The 27,179-nt window shown below is 41.2% G+C and overlaps 1 protein-coding gene across 15 annotated transcripts; it reads left to right on the top strand.

Annotated features, from left to right (window-relative positions):
- Positions 1 to 9,109: 9,109 nt before the first annotated feature.
- LOC131245373 (uncharacterized) lies at positions 9,110 to 26,260 on the top strand. Of its 15 annotated transcripts, none has more exons than XM_058244789.1 (10): positions 9,113 to 9,493; positions 18,934 to 19,094; positions 21,089 to 21,193; positions 21,361 to 21,453; positions 22,872 to 22,946; positions 24,394 to 24,456; positions 24,666 to 24,775; positions 25,608 to 25,647; positions 25,790 to 25,865; positions 25,941 to 26,260. In XM_058244789.1, exons 1-9 carry the CDS (start codon positions 9,247 to 9,249, stop codon positions 25,793 to 25,795), a joined length of 900 nt encoding a protein of 299 aa, XP_058100772.1. In that variant the 5' UTR covers positions 9,113 to 9,246; the 3' UTR covers positions 25,796 to 25,865; positions 25,941 to 26,260. The 15 variants fall into 15 exon arrangements, with proteins under 15 accessions (XP_058100783.1, XP_058100777.1, XP_058100779.1 ...); XM_058244792.1 differs by having other exon boundaries at positions 9,115 to 9,493; positions 18,973 to 19,094; XM_058244791.1 differs by having other exon boundaries at positions 9,115 to 9,493; positions 18,970 to 19,094.
- Positions 26,261 to 27,179: the final 919 nt, after the last annotated feature.

The following is a 27,179-nucleotide window of genomic DNA, read 5'->3' as shown; positions in this document are numbered from 1 at the left end:
CTTCAATCTCGATTCTTTACGTGCATGCACAAAGGCTTTGCATCCGAAACCTCAACAAGTGCTAGTATGTGATTTCTTTCCCTCTAAATTAATTCCAGGACTTCTCCTTGAAATGGAGTTGATGGAGACAAGTTGATCAAGTTACATGCTGTTCTCATTTCTTCTCCTTAAAGCAATTTAGGTGGTCTTGAAGAAGACAATAAACATTAAACTCTTTCCACAGTGGTTGGTTCATGCATTTTGTAATAACATTTTGCTGAGGAGTGTGCGGAGTTGTCTTCTCATGCCTTATTCCATGTTTTACAAAATAGTCTTCGAGATGTATTCACCTCCAATGTTTATCTGTAAACACTTTAAGAGTTTTTTTAGTCTCCCTTTCAACTAAAACATAAGAAATTTTTAAGTTTATTCCCATACTTTTTGGATACATCATCAATAAATGTTACAAAATGAGCACCACTGGTTACCACGGTTTTCATGGGAATGCATACATCCGAATATATTTTCTCTAATATCTCGGTGGCACGTTTAGAGCTCAGCTATCTCTTATGAAAGCAATTCTATGTTGAAACTTTGATTATCAGAAGGAGGATGACTTCCATCTTATTCTCGCTCATGAGGTTGAGCTGCTTATGTTATAGGTTGAATAAGGAGCCTTCTGAAGTAGCATTTAGCTTCCCCTTATATTAAGGTCCCTTCACCTAGTACAACGTACCACACTTGTTGCTTTTTGCCACCACTAGTGTGCCTTTTGCGAGTTACCAAGTCGCCTTGCCAAAGACGACAATTTTGCAGGTTGATATGAGATTCATACACAAATCCATAACACGTCACACTACCTTTACCACGAGCTTAGTTCTTGTATTAGTTTCTCTACATATGTTACCTATACCAACAATTTCGGATCTCTTTTCTACCCATATGAATATACTGAACTTCCTCAACTTATAAAAGGTGGACAAATCCTTGCATGGTATAACTTGATAGAAAGCTCCCAGTTGATGACCCAATCTGTGTTGGTGTCCACGAGGTTGAGACAGTTCTCACTTTCTCATGCAACGAGTATCATCACTTGCCACATTAGAGATGGTTTCTCCGTACTTTTCTTTTACTTCTCCTTCCTCTTGTTTCCTGTGAACTTTTGATATTGCCTCATTGTGGGTGTGGTGCTGCCGCAATAGCAACAAAAATCCTACGCCTTGACTTTGATCTTGGCTTGGACTTTTCTCAAATATGTTACCCTCTAAGTTCTACCTTTATCTTCAATTGTCAAGACTTGTGAATTTAAAACACCCTTATATTTTTTCCATGTTTCTTCATTCAACAAACTACTCAAATGAAGATGGACTAATTCTTGAGTTTTCACATCTAAATCCTCCTTTCAGAAGCTGTGTTGTGACCCTGACAACAACTTTCCGTCCTCCTTTTGGCATACTTCGCCCTCCCCATGTCTGGGCATTTCTTTGGATGACTATTAGAGGAAGAACTCTCACAATTCATCAGCTCAAAAGATGGGTTCTCATTTCAAATAGATGCATTTGGTGTAAAAAGGAGGACATGGTGGATCATCTTTTGCTTCACTGTCCTTTCATTCAAGCGATATAATATGGTTGTTTCAAAGTCCTTTTGCATTGTTAGGCCTATCAGAGGAAGAATGTTAGAGAACCTCAGCATTGGGGTAACTTCCATTTAAGTCAAGAGGCAAGATCTTTTGGAAGATGATGTTGCTTGCTGTTTTTTTTTTTGGGTAGTTTGGCTTGACTATAACAGGGTTTTTAAAGATGAGGATATTCCAATGCAGAAAGTGGCAGGAAGGATCCTCAATGCCTTATGCTGAGGGCCCTCAATCATAAGTGGTTCAGGGTTTAGCTATTGATGAATCTTTCAAAAAAAAAAAAAAAAAAAAACCACTGATGATATTCACAGAAATTCCTGAAATATTGTCCCACTATCTTATCATCTGGCCCACGAAGGAAACATTCGTTCTTTTTCAGGCCCTATCAAAGCCTCATATCCCTCTCGCCCTGGCCCTGAGGGAGACTATTAGTATTATATTTACTCAATTTTAGCCTCTCAAGTTGAGATCATGGGCTTAATAGATGAGTTCATGCAATGGGTTCCAAGGGAGGTTTGTCCCTATAGCGATCTTGGTGTAATCTTTCAGGACATTAGGGCCAGAGCAGCTGATTCCATGGGGTGAGATTTAGCAAAAGGAGGGCTCTCTGCCACTCCTTATGCTATAGGTTTCTCTTCCCCTCCCTTCATTTAATATAATCTCAGTTATCATCCTCCCTCAAAAAAGAAGGAAAAAATAAAATAAAATCACTGACTAATAGTTAAACACTATCCAGCATCAAATCATTTAGGGGAGTTTGGATTGTGAGTTGCTTAAGATAAGCTACTAATGCCACAAGTAGCTTCTACTTATTAAGAAGATAAGTATGTTTGGTAAACAATATACTTATCAGCTTCTTATATCTTTTGTCTCTCCTAATGCCTCCCTTCGGCAACTTATGAAAAGTAGAAAAGCTAAATAAATTAACTGAATTGATTAATTACTTTTCAGTAAAATTGTTACCTATAACTAATCATAAACCAAAGTAACTTATTTGGTGGTGTCCAAATGGGCCCTTAGTGATTCACATGGAGGGGAGACTTTTTTTCTTTTTTTTTACACACGCACCCACACCCCATGCACACACACCCACACACTCAGGCCGTAGTGGGATTACACCACCTATGGGTACTCAAACCCTTGACCTGGTGTTGAAACTCTTGTGAGTCTACTACTGGGTAAGAGTAAGGACCCGATGGGGGAGACTTTCGCATCTTCGCCAACAAGTGATACAGGGCCACGGTTGTTTATTCATGGTAGTATTATTGTGCATTGATTTCTCAGTCAGCAACTTATGAACCAATACCAATCAATGAAGATGGTATTGAATGATGAATTGGAAGCATTATTGTTACTTGGCCCACTATTGAAAAATTAGGAAAAAGTTGGTGGCCATTTGGATCGGAGTAAGTAAATGAAGGTAAATAGGGGGAATTTGGAGTAAATGGAGGCAAATGGTATTTGAAGTGTGTTTTAATGTGAGTAAATGCATGAAATTGAAATGAAATGGGAGATAAATGGGCATATAAATGAAACCGTATTTCTTTAGAGAAGATTTGGAAGTAAATGGGAGATGAAATGCCCTTTTGAACTCAGTTTGAGAGTCGCACGAGTAAATAAAAGTGCCGCTACACATATGTCCACCATACACGTGGCACATTGATAATTCTCCAAAATAATTCAATTATCGGCTACATCACTAAAATCACGCCAATAAAATGATCTAAATCGTTCAAAGGCTAGCCATCCAAATGGACAAATAAAAAATGTTAGCAAGTTGCTTATTTGTAATCCTTATGTTTGTGATCTAACTGGGGCTTAAATTTTCTTATTTTTGGTGTGTGTGTGTGTGTGTGTCTATATATATATGGGCTTATTTCAATTATTCTATTAAATATCACATATGTATATGAATTCAATATATTAAATTTGATTTGAGATATCATATATATTCCTGTGAATATATTATAAAATTCTAATGCATTTCAAGTTCTTCCATTTACTCACATCCAAACACAATTGAAGTCATTTACTTTCAAATTTCCATTTACCTCCATCATTTACAAACTCCCAAATAAGCCCATTGAAAGTCGGCTGATGAAAAAGGCCAGTTTTTCTTTGACAAGTGTGTAAATTTGTAGCATGCGGGATGCATGTTCGGTCTACCTTTGCCTATACCGAGCTCAAAAGAGGCTGGGCTCTGAGGGGCTATTGTTATTTATGGGTTTACCTACACCGTCTGTCCATTTTGACATATCATTTTAAGGTAAAAGTTCAACGGTGAGGCAGATCCATGGCTTTAAGTAAATCACACCATACGAATCAATGGTGATAATGACTCCACCGTTGAAACCTTCCCAGGGCCCACCGTGATGTTTATTTGCCATCCAACCTGTTCATAAGATCAAATAGGCGTACGAAGGCAAAACACAAATATCAGCTTATCAAAACATTTGCAGCTCCCAGTAAGTTTTAATGGTGTGAGTTTAATCCCCATCATGTGGTCCACCTAACTATTGGATTTGCCTCATTTTTCAGCTCATATCTTAAAATGATATCACAAAAATGGATGGAGGGTGTTGATAAACCCATGCATCACGGTGGCCCCCTCAGATCTCTAGCCTGTTCTGAGCTCGGGATGGGCCCGGTAGTATCTAATCCGTGCGGGTAGCATGTGGTTGTGAGTTGGACGGACAGCTCCACACATAACTTAAGTGGGCTTGAAGCTATGCGGGAACCACGTGAGGTGCATCTGTAGAATCCAAACTGTTCATTTGGGGTGCTTCTTATGTTTACTTGGCACTTCGAAAGTCATCCCAATCCAAAATCAAGTTGGACATAACACTGGGGGCAATGTACCACTACCCATAAATCTTATGCAGTCACGTGGTGAGGCCCACCTGAGTTTTGGAATAGTTATATTTTTAATTCGCACATTCACTCTGGTAAAGCACCAGTGCTGACTGGTTTGGATGACATTTAAATAAGAAAGTGTACCCCACATTTTATCCATATGATTCAATGCTGAGTGTCACCTCCTCAATGTCTCCCATTGTTCCCTTTGTTGTGGCCCACTTGAGGTTAGAACTGTACAGAGTCGAGTTAGCTAGGTCAGCTCGCTCGATTGGACTCGGAAAAGCTTGACTCATCTCAGCTCAAAATTGGATTCAGACCAAGCTGAGTTGGTTTTTGGAGCTTGAAAATTTTTCGAGTTAAGATCGAGCTTGCCCTAACTTGACTCAACTTGGATCGAACCTCAACTTGAACCGATTCGGATCAAATGAGCTTGGCGACTCGGTTATTTTGATATGGATGTTGCTCACCGAGTGTTTGATGAAATGACTTAACGAAGTGTTGGTGATGAAGGAATGGATACATCGGCTGTTTGATTTTTATGATGCTCGCCCAGGCGTTTGATTTTGATGCTGCTCTATAGGGGTTTGATAAAATACCAATGAAATATTGTTGCTGTTTTACATTCCGTGAGAAATTGTATTTTATCTATTTGACAAAATGCCGAACATGCTTGAACTAGCCCAAGCTACTAAGTGAACTGAACCAAGCTAGCAAGATAGGCTCGAGGACCAAGCCAAGTTGAGTTCGAGCTGGGGTTAGCTACTAGCTGAGTTGAGCTCTGCCAAGCTCGACTTAGTTCAACTCGTGTACATTACTACTTAAGGTATAAATTAGGGTAGATTATGGGATCTTAATCCAACGTGGAGGGGAGCATCTCATGGATGGGTGGGCCCCATTGAGCTTGTAGATATGTCATCATATGCTGGGATCTAATATATAGACACATGCATCCTGTGTTATGTTGAGACTTGGGACCAGATAACAGAGAAAAAGTGAAATGATAATAGAAATTATAGGAATGAGCCTGCCATTTCTAAACCATGCATGTTAAGTCATATTTATTTCACCCATTCTGATAATAAAGGAAATGGACAATGATTATAAGTTATACTTCTTAATTACTAATGCTTATATTGTTTGTATTTGTTTTATCTATGTAAAAACTATTTTAACATAATAATATAATATAAATTTATAATGATTACAAATTCTTTACTTATCAGCTATTACATTTGTATTTAATTATTTAATTATGTACTATAATACTTATTTAAACGTACATGTGAAATAGTAATATTGACTCACCTATACTATATTATCATAGAAAATGGCAAGACAAACAAATCCTGAAAGGGTGCCTATAGCTAACATATAGAGGAAAGATTTGCCTAAATGCAATCCATCCTAACCGCTAGTCACACAACTCTATTTTGAGGATTGATATGAAAATTTTTTAAGATATAAAAACTCAAAGTGGGAAACAACATAAGGATGTATGCAAAATTATCCTTTAAAACTCTAAATTCACATGCCGTGACCCATCTGACTTTGAAATAGCTGCTACTTTTGGTGGATTCATTCATCTTTACAAGACGCATTAGAAGAACGGATTAGATGGCATATAAACACCAAGATGAGTCGAATACATAGCTAATAGTGGGTGCTCCATCTCAATTGTTCCTGTGGTATGGCTTACGATTTTTGTGTCCCACGATCAACAAATTTTTTTAATTTTTTTTTGGGTTAGCTTGTTAGTACACACACATGTCAGTATACACCCTCCATGTTAGCCACTCCCGCTAGGGATCGATGCCAAGACCTGAAGTGTTGAAACGAGGTATCTCCACTCAGTCTGCCCGTTGAGCTATGGATTGAAACGAGGTGTTGTCCCACAATCAACATGAACCAACATGGATTGACTGATTTTTGCGTCCCAGAATTGCAGCTTTGAATTGTTTTATGAAGTGGTTCTTTATGAGGAGCATTGGTAGACTGTCAGCCACGCCGGGCCTAAGGTTGTTTCCGGCCCAAATTTGAACCGTTTGAGCTGTGACATCAGGCCAAGCTTACACTTCACATTTGCTAGCCCAAGCCGCCCATCGACAACCTAGGTGATGGACAACTCAAATTAGGGTGTTAAAAAATTAGATGTGGATATGAGATTTATACTTGATTTAATTTTTTTAAACCTGATTAACCAATTATCCAACTTCTAAATAGGTTATAAATGAATATTACGAGATCCATATATACTTAATTGATTATCTGATGGGCATTTTCATAATGTTTTTAACTAATAATATTTGCAACTAAAATATTAAATACTAATACATAATATATAAAATTCTATGATGTTAACTCACATTAACACGGATAATGGGGTTGATATGGTGACCATTGTTGTTAATTTACTTTATTTATTGTCAAAACCGATTAGTTTTTATTTAAATGCTTTAGGATTTGTAGTTTAATATTGACTACTTATTTTATTTTATTTTTAGGTGTTCTATTAGTTTTATTAAAAAATTATTTTTAATTAGATATTAGTTGGATATCTTGTTTTATATCCAAGTTATATCCGACTTCTTGAGCCAATATCCATGCTGGATTCGTGTACGATGATAACATCTAAATCTACGTGGGACTTATTTATGGTCTGTCACGATTGGTGGCACCCGAGTCCTTTGTAGTCTGAAGATGTGGGGGCCCACGGAGATTCCGGTGATAAATCCATTCCATACGTTAGTTTTAAAAGACCATACTAAGACGTAAAGATCACGCAGGTCCAAAACTCCTGTGGGCCACACCAGTAGAAATCTTCTTAGATCCCACCGTGATATTTATATGCTGTCCAAACAGTCCACGGCCTTATTCCACTCAAAGTAAGAGGTCATTAGGCACCATGAAATAGGGAGGATTTGAAGGGATTTGAGGGGTTTCAAGTCTTCAGGTTGAGTAAATGGGGTTTCAAATCCACTTAAACAGGATTTTAAATCACAATAAAAGCTTGAATTACATCTAAAATCCTTCCAAGAATTGTATGCATAACATGTCTGTCACTGGATTATTAATCTATTGAATATATGACCCACTAATGATATCCTAAAATAATTAAACTATCAATTGCATCACTACTATAATTTCTTTAATACGATGATCAACTCCATCCAAACATTATCCATGTAAATCAACAGTTAAAAATTGTTGGTTAATTACTCGGACGTGACCTTATGCCAGTGGCCCATTCCAGACTTGGAATTTCATCATTGTCAGGCAAATGATTTATTTCAGCTGGGCTTATAACAACCATTGTGTCAAAAATTACACAATAAGAGTATCTCATGTAAATATATCATGCATAGCTACTTTTGGATTAAAGTTGATTCCGAATCCTAAAGTAGCTACTTTCAAATCTAAGGACCCGTTTGGCGGTGGATTGGAAGGGATTGGCTGGTATAGGAAGGGATTGGAGGTTAAACCCTGGGATTGGCCGTGCGTGCCAAGCAAACGGGTGATCTGATCCGGGATATGACAATCCCTTGGATCTTAAGACAATCCACTGACAACACTATCATTACCTTCAAATCCCATCCAATCCACCCTAATCCGTTCAAATTTGCCAGGGACGGGTTTGGTTCGAGGGATTGGAAGGGATGGGAAGGTTTAATCCCGGGATTGGCCGGGCGCACCAAACAGAGGTGATATAGCAATACCGGGATACAGTAATCCCATGGATCTTAAGACAATCCACTGGCAACATCCTCGTTACCTTGAAATCCATGCCATCCACCCTAAAACCATTCAATCCCTTCCAATCCACCCGGCCAAACTGGCCCTAAGGGGGAAACGGATTGGCTACTCCCCCTAACACCAGCCCCGGAGCTGGTGGTCGGTGCTCTGTGGGCCCATCATGATGTATGTGTTTCATCCATTTCGTCTATCTATTTTTCAAGATCAATTTATGGTAATAGACTAAAAACGAGGTATATCCCAATCTCAAGTGGACCACATTACAGGAAAGAGTGTTTAATGAACTTCGACCGTTAAAAACTTTTTGGGGGCCATAAAAGTATTGGATCAAGTTGATCTTTGTTTTCTCCCTTCATCTGGGTCTTTATGACTTAATAAACGGATTGGATTTCAAATAAACTGTACATCAGGCCTTAGGAGGATTTAAATGATGGATATCCAATCACTATTTTTTTCCTGTGGTGTGATCCATTTGAGATTTATATCCCTCTCATTTTTGGGATAAAGACATAAAATGATATTTTAAAATGGATGAACGGAATGGATGAAACACATACATCATGGTGGGGCCCACAGAGCACCGACCACCAGCTCCGGGGCTAGTGTCAGGGGGAGTAGCCAATCCGTTTCCCCCTAAGGGGTTCTGAATCCAGGCTCTCAAACGGGCCTAACTGTAGGCAGAAATATCATCGTGATGCAAAACTTTGGTGGCCCCACAAAGTTTCCAATGACGGGCGTTCAATTCCCGCTGTTTCGTGTGGTGTGGCTGACAGTAGTTTCCTGTGGCGTGGTTCACTTGATATTTAGATATGCTGAATTTTCGGGATCATTCTCTAAAATGATATGGAGAAACGTATGGACGGCGTAGGTGTAAGATACGTACATAAAGCTGGGTCCCACAGTCAGGTATGCACCCACCTCGGTGGGTTCGGGTATCCACCGAAGCCGCTCTCCCAAACGAGCCCCAGACTCTTTCACGTTGCTGGCGGGTAGAGATAGTAGAGGAGCAGGTGCGCGAGTGAGAGATGGGAGTGTCTCTCTTCTACGGCCCCAACCCTCCCTCTCTTCTATCATCATCTTCTAGCGGGGATTTCAGCTCCAAGCCTCCCCTTCTATCATCATCTCCTTGTGGGGTTTTCAAGGTGGGTCCAGGGCCCCTCTCTTTTCCCAAGCTGCTGTTGCTTCGGAAGAAGAAGATTAGGCCGATGATGCCACTGAGTAGCCTCTCTTGCGAATCTCAAGCTGCTGCCCAAAATGGCTCTCCTAACACTGGTATGTCTTCTTCTTCTTCTTCTTCTTCTAGGGTTTCAGGGTTTCCTCTATTAAGTGCTCGGCCGATTATTGGTTTAATGAATTGTGGGAGTAGGCACCTTTGATTACCTGAAAACATTCTTGTTTTGAAATTATAAACTTTCACTTGAAAAGGAAATTATCTCGAGAAACCATCTTCTTCCAAAATTCGCACAACCTGGGCTTCTGTTATAATCAATTTAGAGTTTGGACTGTCCATTTTATTAGCCAACGGTTGGATGTTGTTATTCCTAAAAGGAGCAAACAGTCCAAGGTTGTCTCCACTGATGGTTTGCCTTTGCTGTTGTTATCAATTTGGGCACTTTGTTTTAGTAGTAATCAATCGGCGGATCAAAGTGCCAGTTTAGAGGTGCATGCAATAAAAAAGTGGGCCCACACAATGGACATTCCAGATCAATCGTTAATACCATTGTTTCATGCTGTCTATCTTCATGGTCATTGCTCTGATGGTTATGATCATCTGATCAAACTGATTCTTGGGGGCACATGCAGTCAAGATTGGGGCTAAATGATGGACAATCTGAGTCAACTGTTTGGACCTTTTCCCGTAATTGATTTGGATTGTCCATTTTCTTCGCCATGACTAAATGGTTAGGAACATGCAATCCATGTGATTCTTGAGGGGCGTGCAATTGAAAGTTTGTAGATAGCCCATATTTGTAATTGATGATTACCTTTTCCATATAATCAATCTTGATTGTTCATTTTCTTGATTATTGATAAGATGTTTAGAATAGGACCATCCAATCGAAGTGATTCTTATACGATCCCATGTGTTTCCATTAATAGACGTTCTAAATTCATGCTCGGGCCTTTTCTATGAGAAATCTGGGCCGTCTGTTTTACACTTCTTTTAGCAACCTTGGAGCAACCTGCGTCCAAGGAACATTAAGGATGACAAGCGGGTTCTAAGCCTGTTCCCCTAGCAGTGATATGTCTCTACCAGCTAGTTGACAAACGAGCCAGAGATGTGCAAACCGTTTTACACTTTTACCAGCCTTTGATCAAATTGCTAGGACGATACTCTGAATGTGATTTTCAAGAGGCACGTGCAATTGGTCTTACTGAAGCCTTCAATAAAACAACTTTTAAGCTCTTAATGTAGTCTCCAAAAGATAACGGGATTGGCATGAGAAATTTCAAGACGTCTTGTGGGAGTATTGTATGATGTGTTGAATGGCTACACAAGCAACTCCACAATCACGTGTCTTCGAATCAGAGGTGGTCCTGCCCCTTGAGGTTCAGGTTTGTCACTATGCATAACTGTATGTTAATCCCTCATTGACGAGCTAGATGATCTCGGCGAAAAGCATGTGCAACCAGTGCATTGAGTTGTGCTGCTGTTGAGAACTACAAAACTAAAGTTTTTCAGAATTATTTAAAAAAATTCAAAAGCAGCTTATGGTCCACCTGGGATTTCGATCTGTTTCATTTTTGGACTCATCCCCTAAAATGATTTGGAAAAATGGATGGATGGTGTGGATGTAGAATACATACATCGAGGTGGGCCCCACGGTAAGGGCCTCACCTAATCCGCTCCCGTAGCAAGAATATCCCTATTGGTGTATTATTATTATTATTGTTATTATTATTTTGTGATCAGTGTCAAACTTTTCATTGGACAAGGTATATTTGGTCTAGCCTAGCCTATCCTTTGTTATTCAATATGTCTACCCTGATTCCAGGCCAAGACTGGACAATTCTATGCAAGATGTGATCGGTCTGAATGACCTTTTTTTTTAAATGAAAGAAAGATGAGTGCATCTGTGGGAGTGTGATGATGTGATGGATAATGATGGTTCATGCACAAAGAAGGCCTGGTTATTCTTTCCTTGGCGGGGTCATTAAGCTAAGGAATTGGTCTCCCTCAATACTTGTCTAGAGGGTACTGTATAGGCTGAAACCTTTTTTTAATCTTGTCTAGGCACTACCATCTCAAGGACATATCCAAATTTACCAAGATGCCATGAAAAATCGGGGATGTTTAGTTCTTCTGTGAAGCACTTAACTAACATCATGAAGGTTCCCTGAAAGCAGGCCAAATTCATTGACCTTGAAGTCAGGCCTTCCGTACCCCTTTGCCACCTTGTGTGATGCTTCTTCTTCTTGAAAGCAGACCAAAGTTGTTGACCATGAAATTAGGCCTTCCATACTCCTTTACCACCTTATGCGATGCTTCTACTTAGTGTGGTCAATAGTATGGTCATTTCATGTCATTTTTTTTTTTCTTCTTGCTATGGTCATTTCTTCTTCTTCTTAGGATGGTCATTTCTTTTTCATCTTGGAATTCCTATAAACGATTGTCATAACTAGCCCGGATCAAGATGTCACCGGGAAGTACGGTCATTTCTTCTTCTTCTCCATTCAAAGAAATAGCTCCTTTCTTGCCAAAATGAGAAGATCGGGAAGAAGCTGGTTGAGATGGGGCTGCAGAGTGAATGAATACAGAGAAAGTTCTAGGCTATTGTATGATTACCAACCCAAAATTCCCTGCCAAAGACAAACTCCGTCCATCTCCAGTCTTGAATCTTACCCCTTCAGAGAATACCTCACCCACGCCTTTTGAATCATCACAGAACTTTCAGATGCTCATTGAGGTAACCCTTTTTCCCGAAGGTGAGGTAACCATTCCTTCTCACTACCCCCTGGGATGCAACTCCTTTTCCTCCCCATATTAGACATCACCCCCTCCACAGCCTACAGTGCTACCAGTTCTCTCCTAAGTCTTCACACTATGATACTTGGATCCTTCTAATAACTAGAGTAGCTGAATCAGGTACTCGGGCACTCGTGAATCAGGTGCTCAGGCACTCGTATTAGGGATCCCCTTTCCGTAGCACTTTAGATCCAAATTTATTGAGATTTTGAAGTTGAGAGTTATTGGTTATTTAAGGTCGTAGTGAAATGTGCGACAACCCATTCAACTAATGATATTGTTAGTGAAGTATTGTAATATTATTTTTTTTGAAAGATGACCAAATATCATTAAAAGGGGAGGAGAAAAACAAAGGGAAAAGAGCAGAGAAAAACAAAAGCAAAGCCCAAAAAAAAGAAGGACGGAACAGCGGCGGTCCGCTGAGAAAGCGGACCACACAAGGCTTTGAAACAAAACAGATCGGACTCCTTAATCTTCGAATCCACCGCTGCCCACTCAATCAGCAGGCGCTTCACCCCAGCGATAGATTGGAGACATAGATGGAGAGGTTGCGGAAACAACGATTGTTTCTCTCAGTCCAAACGGTCCACCAGATAGCTAAAATCGCCATGCTCCACAGCCGCTTCTTAGATTTGTCCATGGAGACCCCAAACCAGGCCAATAACATGCTATTCACCGAATCAGGATTGCACCAACTTATCTTGAAACAGAGGAAGAATTCCAACTAGATGGAGGAGATGAAACTACAGTGAAGAAGAAGGTGATCAATTGATTCCTCCCTTTTCATGCAGCAGCTGCAAACATTCACCAGCGGCATTCCCCGTTTCTTAAGGTTATCTATTGTAAGAATTTTCTTGAGACCCACAAGCCAACCGAACATCCTGATTTTTGGAGGGGCCCCACATTTCCAGATGAGCGGCGAAACAGTAGGAGGAGTAGCAGTGTTAGCTGTCAGATTCCGATAAAAGGATCTCACCGTGAACACACCTGATTTGTCCCATTTCCAGGAAATTCGGTCAACGTCATTTGGGAGAAACTTGACAGAGTGGAGGGCGGACATCAGATTAATGAACTCAAACTCTTCTCAATCGAAAAGATGTCGCCTGCAGACCACGTTCCACACCGCTTCCCCACCAGAAAAAGAAACGCACCTATTTAGCAAAATGTCTTTACACTCTGCTAAACGGAAGATATTAGGGTAAACTTCTTTAAGGGGCTAATCACCTAACCAAGTATCCAACCAGAAACAGATACGATTACCCTTGCCTGGGATAAACATAACCCCTTCTAACACCTGCTTTTGCATGGCGAAGACTCCTTTCCACAGGGCAGAGACCTTAGAAGAAGGGGGGGACTTAGACCACCATCCACCCAGAGAGGTGCCATATTTTTTCTTGATCACCTGATTCCAAAGGGACCCTTCTTCACACCCGAGCCTCCAGATCCATTTCCCTAAGAGAGCTGAGTTCATGATCTTAAGGTCTTTGATGCCAGCCCCCCCTTGTTGAAAGCTGCAACACAGCTGGTTCCACTTGACAAGGTGAAACTTAGCAGTCTCAGATTTACCAGTCCACAAAAAATCACGCCGCAATTTGTCCACTGCCTTCATAATACTAACGGGACATCTGAAGATGGACATGAGGTGCACCGGCAGATTGGAGAGAGTCGCCTTCACGAGAGTAACTCGACCACCAAGGGAAAGGAAGCGACATTTCCATTTGGCGAGATAAGATTCAAACCGCCCGATCACTTTATCCCAAGCAGATTTTGGGGGCACCCCAACACATAGGGGCAGGCCCACAAAAGAAGAGGGGAGATTTGCCGTCGAGCAGCCCAGCTTGAAGGCATAATCTATCAGCTCTTTCGCCTCCAAATTGACCCCGAACAGCTTAGATTTGGCCAAGTTCACTTTCAATCCTGAAACCGCTTTAAAACAACGGAAAGCAACATATAAGTTGTCCACAAAATCCGAATGCGCCTCACAAAACACCAGCGTGTCATCCGCATATTGTATATGCGAGATAGAAGTTTCCATGCCTCTGATTCTAACTCCTCGAAAGAGACCTTCCGCTTCACCTTTGGATAATAATATGAAAAGAGCCTCTCCAACAAAAAGGAACAATGCGGGCGATAAAGGGTCTCCCTGACGCAGCCCCCTAAAGCTCTTGAAGAAGCCTTTGGGAGAGCCATTCAAGAGGATAGAGAAGTGAGCCGAACTAATACACTCTCCCATCCACTGGATCCATTTGGAACCGAAACTCAATTCTCTTCAACAAATAAAGCAGGAAATCCCAATCAACGTGATCATACGCCTTTTCAATGTCAAGCTTACAGATAAGAAACTTGGATCCGGAAATGTGAGCAGAATGAAGACATTCATTAGCGATGAGAGCCCCGTCCACAATCTGCCTGCCTGGAATAAAAGCACACTGATTTCCAGAGATAAGCTTCCCAATAATCGAATTTAATCTGGTGGCTAACACCTTCGCTAGGATTTTGTATGGCCCGCCAAGGAGGCTGATGGGTCTGAAATCCTTCAGAGCAGCTGCGCCAGGGGATTTAGGAATAAGCGTAATGAAAGAGGCCCCTGGACCCTTAGATAGTTTGCCCCTTCGATGAAATTCATTGAAGAAGTCCCACAGGTCTCCTTTGAGAGAATCCCAGAAATTATGGAAAAAGGAAATGGGAAAACCGTCTGGGCCTGGGGCCCTATCCCCACTAAGAGAAGCCACAGCCTGCCAAATTTCATCCATAGTGAACGGAATTTCCAGCGAATTGGCCTCGACAGCAGAGATAGAGGGAAATTGGAGGTTATCCAAGGTAGGCCTGTCGACTCTCTCACCATGGAATTGGGCTTCGAAGAACCCGACCGCCTCTTCTGCAATTTTGTCCCTGTCCTCTATTCGAATCCCATCAATCACCATGCTATTGATTCTGTTCCTTCTAGCGTTCATACTGGCAATGGCATGGAAAAATTTAGAATTGCAGTCCCCTTCCTTGAGCCATCTAATCCTGGATCTCTGCCTCCACTGCGTTTCTTTTTCCAGAGCTTTTGCTGAGATCGCTTGAATTAATTGAATACGTCTGTGAAGGAAATCAGAAGGCAGGTCACCCGACTCAGCTTTTGCATCAAGAGCTTGAAGGTCTTCCAGCAGGGGGCGACCGACTCCGAATCCCTATTACAGAGGATAGATTGATTCCAAACCTTGAGTTTCTCTTTCAGCCGCTTCAGCTTACATGATAATCTATAACCAGCGAAGCCTTCCACCTTCCCACCAATCGGCTACCATCTGCGAGAAACCATTAATCTTATACCAAGAATTTTCAAATCTAAATGGCTTAGGGCCCCAATTCTGATCATCCACCGAGAGGAGTAAAGGACGGTGATCATATGTGGTTCTAGGAAGCGCCATCTGATTCGCAGAAGGGAAAAAATCCAGCCAATCTGGGGAAATCAAGAATCTGTCCAATCTACAGAAGATCGGGTCCGCTCTACCATTAGTCCACATATATCTAGCACCAGAAAGGGGAAGATCCATCAGCTGAAGATCGTTAATCCAAGCCGAGAAGGCCCGCATAGCTGGGGATAGATTACGGGCCATGGGATTTCTCCTCAGCTGATCTGACGACGTTAAAATCTCCAACAAAGCAACACGGCCCCGCATACCTCTGCCTGGACCTAGAGAGCTCTTGCAAAAATTCCTGTCGGCGGGCGTCCGCAGACGGACCATAAACTGAACAGATAAGGCAGCAGAACTGAGAGGATTTATCTTGAAGGATAACCAAAACAGAGTATTTCCCGACCCAACTGTCCACTTTGAGCCATTGAGCCGATCTCCACACCACCAAAATACCCCCCGCTGTACCCACTGCCTCCAGTAAAACCCAAGGGGCATCAACAGCTTTCCACAGCGACCGCATAAGCCGACTATCGATCTGCAGAACCTTCGTTTCCTGAAAACAAATAACATCCGGATTTCTCCTCCCACACGCCTCCTTAATGAGTCTTCGCTTCTACGTTGATCCGACACCCCTTACATTCCACGAGAAGATTTTCATTGAGTAACTTCACTGCCCCGAGGAACCTGAGGAGCGACATCCGTCGTTTTGCTGACTAGAAGAGCAGGTCTGTCAGCGAGATGTCGCAATTCCCTGTTACTGCACGACTTAGAAAGACGTCTTCTGGGGGACCTCTGATTTGTGATTGGTCTCCCACGAGACTCGACACACTGAAACAAAGCAATAAAATCTTCCGGGCAATCGCCAAAAGATAAACCAAGAGCCCTTCCCACGTTACCGATGGCATTTTTCACCCATTTTTTCCTCTGGATAGAGTCAAGAAGCTTCGCCCTTTCCCCAGCCTCGATAAGCTTCTGATCCACAGTGCCTGCTTTTACGGACGACCAACCTGTACGAATCTGTAAAGGTTCTGCTTCCAAAATTTCATCCTCGCATCTGTCTTGGAACAGAGCTTGCAAATCTAGGTCAGATAGAGTGTCCCTTTCTGGGAGCGAGGAGGAAGGGATGGAAGAAGGAGAATCGGGGCCATCCGTTGCCCACGAGGCATGATCAAACTCGCCGGCCATTATCAAATCCGGATTGAGCTTGTCCCGTCTCAAGTTTGGAGGAGCTGGACATGTGGAACTGGTCTTTCTCGGTAGCTTCAATGGGGGCGAAGAAATCGAGACGGGAATAAGGCTTCTACCCACTGGATCAGGCTGGGGGAGACTGTTAAGATTGAAGGAGATCAGTCGAGATGAATCCGACGAAACCATACCATCCTCCTCGCCGTACGCCTCAGTTACCACCCGCTGGCAATTAACAGAGTCGTGGGTCAGCTCCCTTCCTGCTCCCATATCAGGGTCCTGCCCCATAGAGATCGTTGAAGACATCACTGTTCCCGCTCCCAACTGACAGATCAGACTGTCCGACTCCCATTTGGACATCCCAAATGATTTAGGGACCCTGACATAGACACGCGTCGCGACTGCAGGAGTCCCTCTGTTGCTCTCAGCATTAGGAGACAAAAGCTGAACGGAGTTGTTGCGAATATGTATTTCGCACGCGGAAGGAAAGCGCGCGTCACGTGTCTCACACGCTGAACCCATGTTATTACTCTCTGCCCGCGCCGATGGCTGGTGAGTGGAATTAATGCACTCGCGTGTCTTGTACGCCAAGGACACCTGCGGCGAAATACGTATCGGTTCTACACGAAAAGAGGACCCGATCTCGAGGCCACTTGTAGAGCGCTCCGGCCGCATCGGGTCCGCACGAGAGATCGGACCAGTCTCCTCGCCACACCTTAGCTCCACTCGTGCGAGAGAGCCATGCGCATTAGGATTTGGATGATATCTTTCAAGTGAAGGGCCTAAATCTTGCGGGCTACGTGTAGCACGCGATGGGACATCGAGTGTACAGCGAGTCTCCCGATGGATGCCAGCTATTGGATGACGATCCTGTGCTTCAGCGGAGTAGCAGAATCTACGCTACACCTCCAGACCTTCTGCCTTCCAGACGTCACCCCACCTTGGGTGAAGTTCCTCCATTGTCTCCCTGATCACTGGGAGTTCTACCACTCTATATTCCACGAACACCTTTAAATGCACCAGCATCGATTCTCCTTTTCTCCTACTGATTTTGGCGCGGATTACTCCCAATTCCTCACCTATCTTCGTCTTTTGATCCAGCTCTATCAGGGCACTGATTTTTGAGATGGCTGTAGTAAGGAAATCTTCGTACCATAATTCAAGAGGGACCCCCCAAATAAGTACCCAGAACTCTTCCATGTTGAAAGAAGAGAGCATCCCACATTTGAACTTTAACAATCAATTCGTCAGGGTGTAAAACACCAGCCATTACGAGAAGCTCCGGATTTACATCTGGGCAGACTTTAATCCATATATCATTATAACCGATAGGCTTTATGGAGTAGGTGTCTGGAGTAAGGCCGCAACAATCCGCAATCCACTAGTTGACCTGCGATAAAGAGACTCCCTCTCTGGTGGACACGACCACCGTGTTCTGCAACGTCATTTTAGACTGAACAAATCTGTCTTTGCTTATGCTTATTGACATGGGGTCGGAAGACTCCGTGGTCACAGGGGAATCAGGTTTGAAGAGTAGCGTTCCGGATTGTCGAGGAGACGTATGAACTGGATCAGTGGGTATTGTAGATTCCGCTACCACCGATTGCAATAAAACCTCCTTGAAAGATTTGCCCGAGGTAGATTGGATGATGTGATCGGTTTCCTGAGGGATTGCAGATGTAATCCCATCGGAAACCTTCTTTGATACCAGAGACGAATCCCCTGGTTTCCTGAGTTTGCCTTACCGGACCAAACCGAGCCCTTTGAACCAACATCGGTTTTCCGGCAAATCTTACCCCATGGAGCATTTGAACTGCTCTTCCCAGCTCCTCTTCGGAACCCATCCAGACCAAAGCAAAGCCTCTGTAAGCCTTGGATATCCTGTCATGAAGTATTTAAATATTATTATACTTATGAGTACTAACCACTTGTTTTCGTACCCATACCCTGAGACTTCTATTCTTAGCATTTGCGGCGTATGCCAAACTCAATCCTTGTTTTTTAACGATATCTGTATACACATCCCATTTTTGGGCCTAAATGTCGATTTTGGATGTTATTTATCAACCATGGAGCATTCATTTCGGAAGATTTGATTTCTTGAAGTGTTATGCATGCAAACTTCTATTAATTGATTTCAATTCCTTCAATTCTGCTAGGTAACTTTTCTACATCCTCAAATATTGCATTTTCAGCAGGTCGCTTTGGAGAGGTCAAAAGGGTTACAAAAGAAACGGATGTACTAGTGAAACTAAACTTGGATGGGTCAGGAATCGCTGACTGCAGCACAGACATTCCTTTTTTAGATCATATGCTGGATGTGAGTATTGGGAAATGCTTAATTTTTATAATAAACTGTTCATCTTCATCATCGTCCTCCTAGCCTCATTTGTGTCGACTTTATGAATCCTGTTTTGCCAATCTAAACAGGAATTTTCATAATTTTCATGCACACCAATTCCCATGTGCTGACCAGAGACGGAATCGTATAATTTTACTGGTTTCACTTGCAATGGAGGAAGAAAAAATGAGAAAACCAAAAACATATCCAATATTTTAGACCTTTAGAAACATAAGAAGGAAATTTTCAATCGCGGATGGGTCAACTTTTCTATTTCAAGTCTGTCCACATAATTTTTGTCCAATTCATCGCCGAGCAGATGACATATCCATTCCATGTTTCCCGAAATGGGAGATTCTAGGCATTTCATTAAATATGTTGGATTGTTTGAAATCTTCTCAGGACCAGCTAGGAGAATCTGAAGTTGGTACCAGTTGCATGTAGACAGTGCTATCCAGCCTGAAAATTAAATCTTACATTATTATATTGTTCTATTTTCGTTTATCGTGCTTCCGCAAAGTCGTAAGGATTGATATTGGTGTTAGATCCAAATTCTAATACCTAGGGTTTGATCCGGGTTTGTTGTTGGCCCGGGTTTATATTGTTGTGGTGTGAAGAAGAGCCGGTTCACTCACAGCACCTTTTTTTTAACCGGATTCTCAAATATGGGTGGAGATCTTGCCAAATTGATCAATTGGCTCAATTACGGTGCTTGCCTAGACTCTGAGGGTGGTTTCGTCTATACGTTTAGTTGCCAAGGATAGGATGTTGACCATCAACCATCACCGGAGAAGAAATATGATTATCATGAACCTATTCTCTCTTTGCCTGAAGGATGCTGATGCAGTTGATCACCTTTTAATGCATTGCGATTTTGCCTCTCACTTATGGAGGAGTCTTGGTTGATATTTGATTCCTCACCTTGGTGCCACCAATCTAGAAGAGTTCCAACTCAAGCCTAGGCCTTAATGGTTATAGTTATATGAAAACCTATGATACCAAGATGCTTGTATATACACTTAATGTATTGTGTCAGACACGGCACCATATTGATAATAGTTATAGACTTATGTGGAAACCGCTGTGATACCCAAATGCTTTTATGTACACTCAGATGTATTCTGTCAGACACAGCACCATACTGATGGTAGTACTGGATGCTCATGGATGCTTCTATCAGATGTTTTAACTTTTTTTGTTTTTTTTTGGGAAGATGTTTTAACTTTTTAACCGAATCTTATTGTATTTGGCTTGTTATGTCTGAAATATTGACAATTTACTTACATTTTTATCATAATATGTACATATTTCAAAAATTGTAAAATTCACACAATCAAGTTTCCCATGCTAGAGGGATTGAAAACAATACCTTGCTTAATAAACTCAAAAATTACTAGAATGGGTCAAATACTCAAATAAATATCTTAATACTAGGTCTCCCCCTCGTTAGATGGGCTGGTAGAGAGTGTAGGTGTGTGCGAGTGATCCAGGGTTCAATCCCTGGAACTGTTACGCCCCCCCAAAAATACTTGTTTCCATATCCCTGTCCTGGATTATTGAAAAATTGAGAGTTTCATCTCAATTGCTATGTGTCTGTATCAGTATATATGTATCTGGTTATCATAGTCATATATCTACTTTCCCTCTCTCTGCTTAACTACATAACATTGTAAAGCAAGGTGTTTCGTGCATTGTTTCCCATAATTTGTTCCCTAGTGTGGAAACTGTCAAGCTAGTCCTTGGTTCACCATATAGCTGCAGCTTTAACTTATTCACCATTCCATCTCTCCAAATATATTATTGCTTTATCAATTAGTATTTGTTTTTGGATGAATTCATTGACTAGTATTTAAATTTGCAAACTGTGGCTGTCTTTCTTGGTGGTGAGTTCGTGGAAACTATATATACTTGACATCTGATAGTAAATGAAGGAACTGGCTAGGTGTTTACTAACATCTGGGTGAATTTGGCAGCAACTTGCATCACATGGGCTCTTTGATGTCCAAGTAAAGGCTCACGGTGACATTCATATTGATGATCATCACACAAATGAAGATGTTGCCCTTGCTATTGGAACAGTGATGCTCTTCCTACAAAACTCACTCTCTGTGTGTGTGTGTGTGTGTGTGTGTGTGTGTGTGTGTGAGCGTGCGTTTGTGGTTTCTCTTACTGTTTCAGCTGAGTTTCTCCATAAGGGGACATTTGGTTCTTGGTGCTTATATGCATCCTTTATCTGAGCTTGCAGGCACTTCTTCAGGCCCTTGGTGATAGAAAAGGAATCAACCGATTTGGAGACTTTTCTGCTCCACTTGATGAAGCTCTTGTACATGTTTCACTGGTATAATGCTTGACCCGAGTTTGGTTATTGTATTAACTGCAGGATGCTGTTTCCAGGAGGAATTAAAGGCTGGGTTTGGATGCACAAGTGAATTGAATTGTGAACTTTCTGTTGGATCAAGAGGAAATGAAAAGCAATAAGAATAACAATGATGATGTTTTCTATTATTTATAGTGAGAGAGTAGCCCCTTAATGGCAGTTACTTTTCTTTCAAGCTGAGTTATGTAATTGCAAATTTGGAGCCCAGATCCTCAATATGAATTCTAAGGAAATTACATATTTGTTACCTAGGGTGCATTTGGTTGCACCAAATATCATGATATTTCATGATTGATCTATCAATTTTGGTTCAATTTTTTATGACATTTCATGAAATTTGGTTCAATCAAACACACTCTTAAATAGACATAATTGCAGTTCAGTTTGACAAGGCAGTGAGCATGCATGACAGCGTGGTGATTAGGGCTGGCAATGGATATCTGTTCACCTGATTATCCAACATTTCAGAGCCGAGAAAATTGGATACAGATATTGGATTTTGATCCGATTAAAAAAAGTTACTTGATTACCAGATTATCCGATTATCCGGCTTCTAAGTGGGTCGGATATGGATAAAACCATATCCATATCTGCTTACCCAGTTACCCAAGGGCAGTTTCATGTTTTACTCCACTAATAATATTTTTGACGAAAATATTAGATACTAAGTTATGATATATTTGAGGCATAATGAGACTAGACACGACAAATACATTTTTAGGCCTCGTGTCATAGCCAGGATTGAACTGCTATGGAAGGACAGGGTCCGTGATGAGCTTTGCCTAACATTGACATGGATGGCGAGGTTGATTTGATGACCTTTGTTATTATTGACTTTATCTTTTGTTAAAGTCGGTAAGTGTTTGTTTCAATGCGTTAGGATTTGTACCTTGATATTAGGTAATTATGATATGGACTTTTTTCTTCCTATTTTTAAGTATTTTTGTTAATTTTATTAGGTATTTAACTTAGTATTTTAGTTTCTTAATTAGAGAGTAGTCGGATATCCGGTTACCCTACCATCCAACTTTTATTATCCAATGTCCAAGTCGGATATCAGATATGAATACTGCAACATCCGACCTGTATCTGCCCCATTTACATACCTAGTGGTGATATGTCTCCCAGTATAAGCTGAAAACTGCACCATTTGACATGAACCTATTACTGGATGGCACTGAATCATTCTCGTTGATGATGTGTGTGGAACTAAATGATATTTTCGGCTCACCATCTCCTCATATTACAATCATTCTATTAACACCTTTTTTTGTTTGGGTGTCTTTATCATTTTGTCACTTGTTCATTGTTCACATGCCCATGCTTTTGTGTTGAGTCATTTATTTCATTACTGTCCATTGTCAAATTGATTATTTCAGGATTTATCTGGGAGACCTCATTTGAGTTATGATTTAAACATCCCCACTGAAAGAGTTGGGACATATGACACTCAGGTAATTTGCTTCACTTTCTTTCTACCTCATATGAACAGTTTTGTTCCGCTATTTGCTTGCTCAACTCCAAAATGTAAGCAAGCTTCTTAAGTAGATATACAATGCTCGCTATTTGCTCATGGGAACAAACTTCACGGCTCCCTTTAATCTTGCGTTGCCAATAAGGCAACAAATCTGTTGTCTCAACAACAGTAAGAACACTATGCTAGTTGTTACTATATATATATATATATATATATATATATATATATATATATATATATAATGCAAGGTTGTTGGATTGGGAAAGGGTATTTACAGGTGGAGACTTAAACAAATCATGCAGGGAAGGATGGTGGTGGGTATGATTTATGAGAGCGTACATGGGTATGGGGAAAGAAATTTTTAGAGAGGTGATCCTTGAGTTCGCAACAACATATGACTTGTCAATAGCTATCTTAAAAGAGAAAGATGAGCATTTGATTTCCTTTAAGAGTGGACTTCTTGCTTAGAAAGATGGGTGTGGTCAACATGAAAGGGCTAAAGTTATACCAGGTGAATCCTTGACCATAGTTTTTTGATAGATAATATTAATATAGCTTTTAAAGTTATACGAGGGGTGCAACATACTGCTCCCTTGTTGTATTGTTTTGTTTCTTTTTCTTAATAAAAACTATATTATCCACTAAAAAGAAATAAAAAGAAGAATCCTCGACCTTAGTTGCATGAACTTTCTACCAAGGTGTTGCTCCCACTTTCTACCTGATAAATGAAAGAATCAAAGACTAGCAGGTTGTTAAAAAATCATACTTGTCCTTTGGTGGGAGAACTGCTCTTATTAAGTTTGCCCTTTCTATCTTCCAGTGTGTTTCCTGTCACTTTTCCAGATGCCTATAAAGGTTGCTAAAAAAATTGAGAAATTGCAAAGAGATTTTCTGTGAGGAAAAGGTTATAAGCATAAGTTTCCTCTTGTGAATTGGGGAAATCAGGGGGAGTTTTAGGGCTATGCAAGATCAGAAAAAAGAGTTGGGCCATGCTTGGATTAGAAAAAAGAAAAAGAAAACGAAGTGACTCGTGGCATTGCTAACTTTTAGGGTGAATGGTTCTGTTCTGGTTCTTCCAAAATGGTCAGAACTGTGACCTTTTGTTTAGAAGGGTAAGGTTACCTATTTACTGCAGAAAGTATTCTGTTTGTCAGTGGTGAATTGTTTTAACTATACTAAGCCCTATGTCTAGACGCTAAATTCTTACTCTGGCCAGCTTATCCTGACTGATTGCTTTGAATGTGAATATGGCCTTGTAACCCTCGTTCACTTGTACATGTGTCCAAACATGTTCATGTTCAGGTCTTAAACAAACCCTCATAATTAAAAAGTTAGATTGAAATGTTGAGTTCAATCTTTCTTCACTTTTAAACCCATATGTGGTGAAATATGCTGACACCATGGTTTTGTATTGATCTTCTAAGCTGGTGGAGCACTTCTTTCAGTCTTTAGTGAATACATCTGGAATGACTCTTCACATACGACAGGTGATGCAGCCTTGATTGTTCAACTGTAATTTTCTTAAAATTGAAAATACACTTGCCATTTCATATGCTTTATAGATTTCAACTGTTTTTAAAAGCATTTTTTGGGGGGCAATTACTGCTTACTTTGAAATTTTACACAACAAAATGTTGAATTGTTTGGGATTATATTCTATTTTTACAAGACCTATAGACTTTTTGGGTTGAAACAGCTTGCTGGGAAAAACTCACACCATATTATTGAGGCTACATTTAAAGCTTTTGCAAGAGCTCTTCGACAAGCAACTGAATATGATCCACGGCGTCGTGGGTCTGTGCCAAGGTATGTTTGGATTCTGTAAACAGTCAGCTCTTTTTGACACCAAATTTTCCAGCAACAACTTGTGATCGATCTCCATATTGTTGGCATTATAGAAGTTGACAAAAAGTAAAAGTGTCCAGAAGGAAGGAAAAGAAGTAAAGCTATCATCATTATTATTATTATTTTTGGCAATGCGCAGGAAAATGATTAGAAACCAAGCAAATTGGAGTTATATTTTGTTGATAGTTTGAAACCAACCCTTTGATTTTTATTACATGTCACAAACACACGCATGTGCACACATGGTAATGTCATCACACAAAATACATATACAAAGGTACTACCGTGGTATCATTGCCACCACAGTTGTGCTGGTAAGAGTCTTTTGAGGCGCTCAAGTCTGCATTTATGCCATCCAACCTATCCATCAGGCATGCCCCCTCATTCTCTGCCTCGAGCCGAATGAGAATGGCCATTGGAATCCTACTCTCCCTGCACATACCAATGTGCCACGTCTGTGGGTGAGGATCAATCATCTGGTGGGACCCACTGTATGCTTTGTGGGCCAAATTATCAGGTTGGGCACATGTCAGAAGAATTGGATGGTCATAGAAATTTATAGAGATGCCACATTTAACGGATGTTAGACCTAGATCCCCCATACACAGTGGAACCTACCTTAAGACCGGACCAGCTTGATTTTCTGGTCGGTACCTACAAGCAAGCAGTCCATGACGAGGCCTATGGCAACTGGTGATGCTGCCCAGCATAACTGGAGTTCTTATTTGAAGTTTCATTGGCTGTATGTGCAAGTATATGTTGAGCCCTCATTGCCACCTGCTCTTGCGACCAGGTTCTTAGGAAATCTCGATTTAAACTGGGACACCAAAATGGTACATAGCTGGAATTTAAACAATGAAATTATTTGATACATGATTCCAAGGAATCTTTATTATCATTATTTTTTTAACAATCTGGATTTGGAAAGTGCATCCAAAGTGATCTAATTGTTATCCTTTTATGTGTTTGCCACAGCTCTAAAGGGGTTTTGTCGCGTTCCTGAAATTGCACCGTCAACTTTTGGAGGGCCAACAATTGCAGCAGCTTTGAGGTAATACATATTTTCTATTTCTGCTTGCATGTTGAAGGATTTGGGTTCAGTTGATTTTTCTTGTGTTGTTTTCAGCTTGGCTAGCATTACATTGGTGAAGTTGACGTGTACTGTTGCTCATTTATTTCATATCGCAAAGATGGCCGTTGAATCCTGGAAATCCCAAGTACTGTCAAAGCAGAAATTGCATTGGTTGATAATTCGACTGTAGGTGTGAGTTGGTGCCTAGAAGAAGTTGGGGGGAATTAAGTAGCTGTTTCAGTTTTATTTGTGTAATAAGTTAAATAGTGATTCCAATGTCATTTGTGAAGCATATCCAAATATTTCTAGTTGGAATTCTCCCTTGACCCGCATGCTTCATGAAATTCCGTGACCTGGATCCATCTTTACTCTTCTTCTGTTACTTGTTTATGGTGATCGGGGCTGTTGAGTTGGTGGGCGCCATGCTAATCTGTAACAAGTAAAAGACTAGGGTGTAGGTGGACCTTGATAGCCATCTGATCAATATTTAACCAGAAAATTGGGTGATTGGCTCTTGTTCCTTGGCTGAATTGGTAGACACCTACCAATAGGAATGATCTGGGCGCAACTGGTGATATGCATGCTTTTCATGTTCGAAACCCACTCGCAAAAAAAAGAAAAAAAAAAAAAAAAAAGGGTCCAGGACTGTCAAGCAGCCAACCTGGCCCAATGGACATCGAGCCCAGCCTGTCAGGTCCACGTATGGGTTAGTTAAGCTAACCCTAGGGCTGTGCCTCAGCCTGAAAATTAAGGGCCCGTTTGGCCGGGTGGATTGGAAGGGATTGGATGGTATTGGGGTGGATGGCATGGATTTCTAGGTAATAATGATGTTGTCAGTGGATTGTCTTGAGATCATGGGATTGCTCTATCCCTGGACTGCTATATCCAGTCTGTTTGGCACGCCCGGCCAATACCGGATTAAACCTTCCCATCCCTTCCAATCCCTCTAACCAAACACGTCCCTGGCAAATTTGAAAGTATTAGGGTGGATTGGATGGGATTTAAAGGTAATAATGGCGTTGTCAGTGGATTGTCTTAAGATCCATGGGATTGGTATCAGATCACCGACTCTGTTTGGCACGCCAGGCCAATCCCGGGATTTAACATCCAATCCCTTCCAATCCAACTGGCCAAACGGGCCCTAAGCACATTGATAGCCAATGCCGAGATATGTTTCGGAGCCGAAGGCCGAAGTCCTTAACCATGTTAAATTAAGAAGAGTTTTGGTTGAATCCTAAATAAGGGTCTTTTTTCTTTTTGCTATTTTCAAAGAAGGGCGATCCGCAATGCGTT

The sequence above is a fragment of the Magnolia sinica genome, chromosome 5 (assembly GCF_029962835.1).
Source record: "Magnolia sinica isolate HGM2019 chromosome 5, MsV1, whole genome shotgun sequence".
Lineage (NCBI taxonomy): Eukaryota > Viridiplantae > Streptophyta > Magnoliopsida > Magnoliales > Magnoliaceae > Magnolia > Magnolia sinica.
The sequence above is the reverse complement of the archived record's forward strand: the minus strand, read 5'-3'. Positions and strand labels throughout refer to the sequence as shown.

Bases quoted from the DNA above. Each gene is read 5' to 3' on its own strand.
- LOC131245373 (XM_058244789.1), top strand. From the start codon at position 9,247: ATGGGAGTGTCTCTCTTCTACGGCCCCAACCCTCCCTCTCTTCTATCA. The intron at 19,095-21,088 runs GTGAGTATTGGG...TGAATTTGGCAG, and splicing joins TTTTAGATCATATGCTGGAT to CAACTTGCATCACATGGGCT. The intron at 24,776-25,607 runs GTATGTTTGGAT...TCTTGCGACCAG, and splicing joins CGTCGTGGGTCTGTGCCAAG to GTTCTTAGGAAATCTCGATT.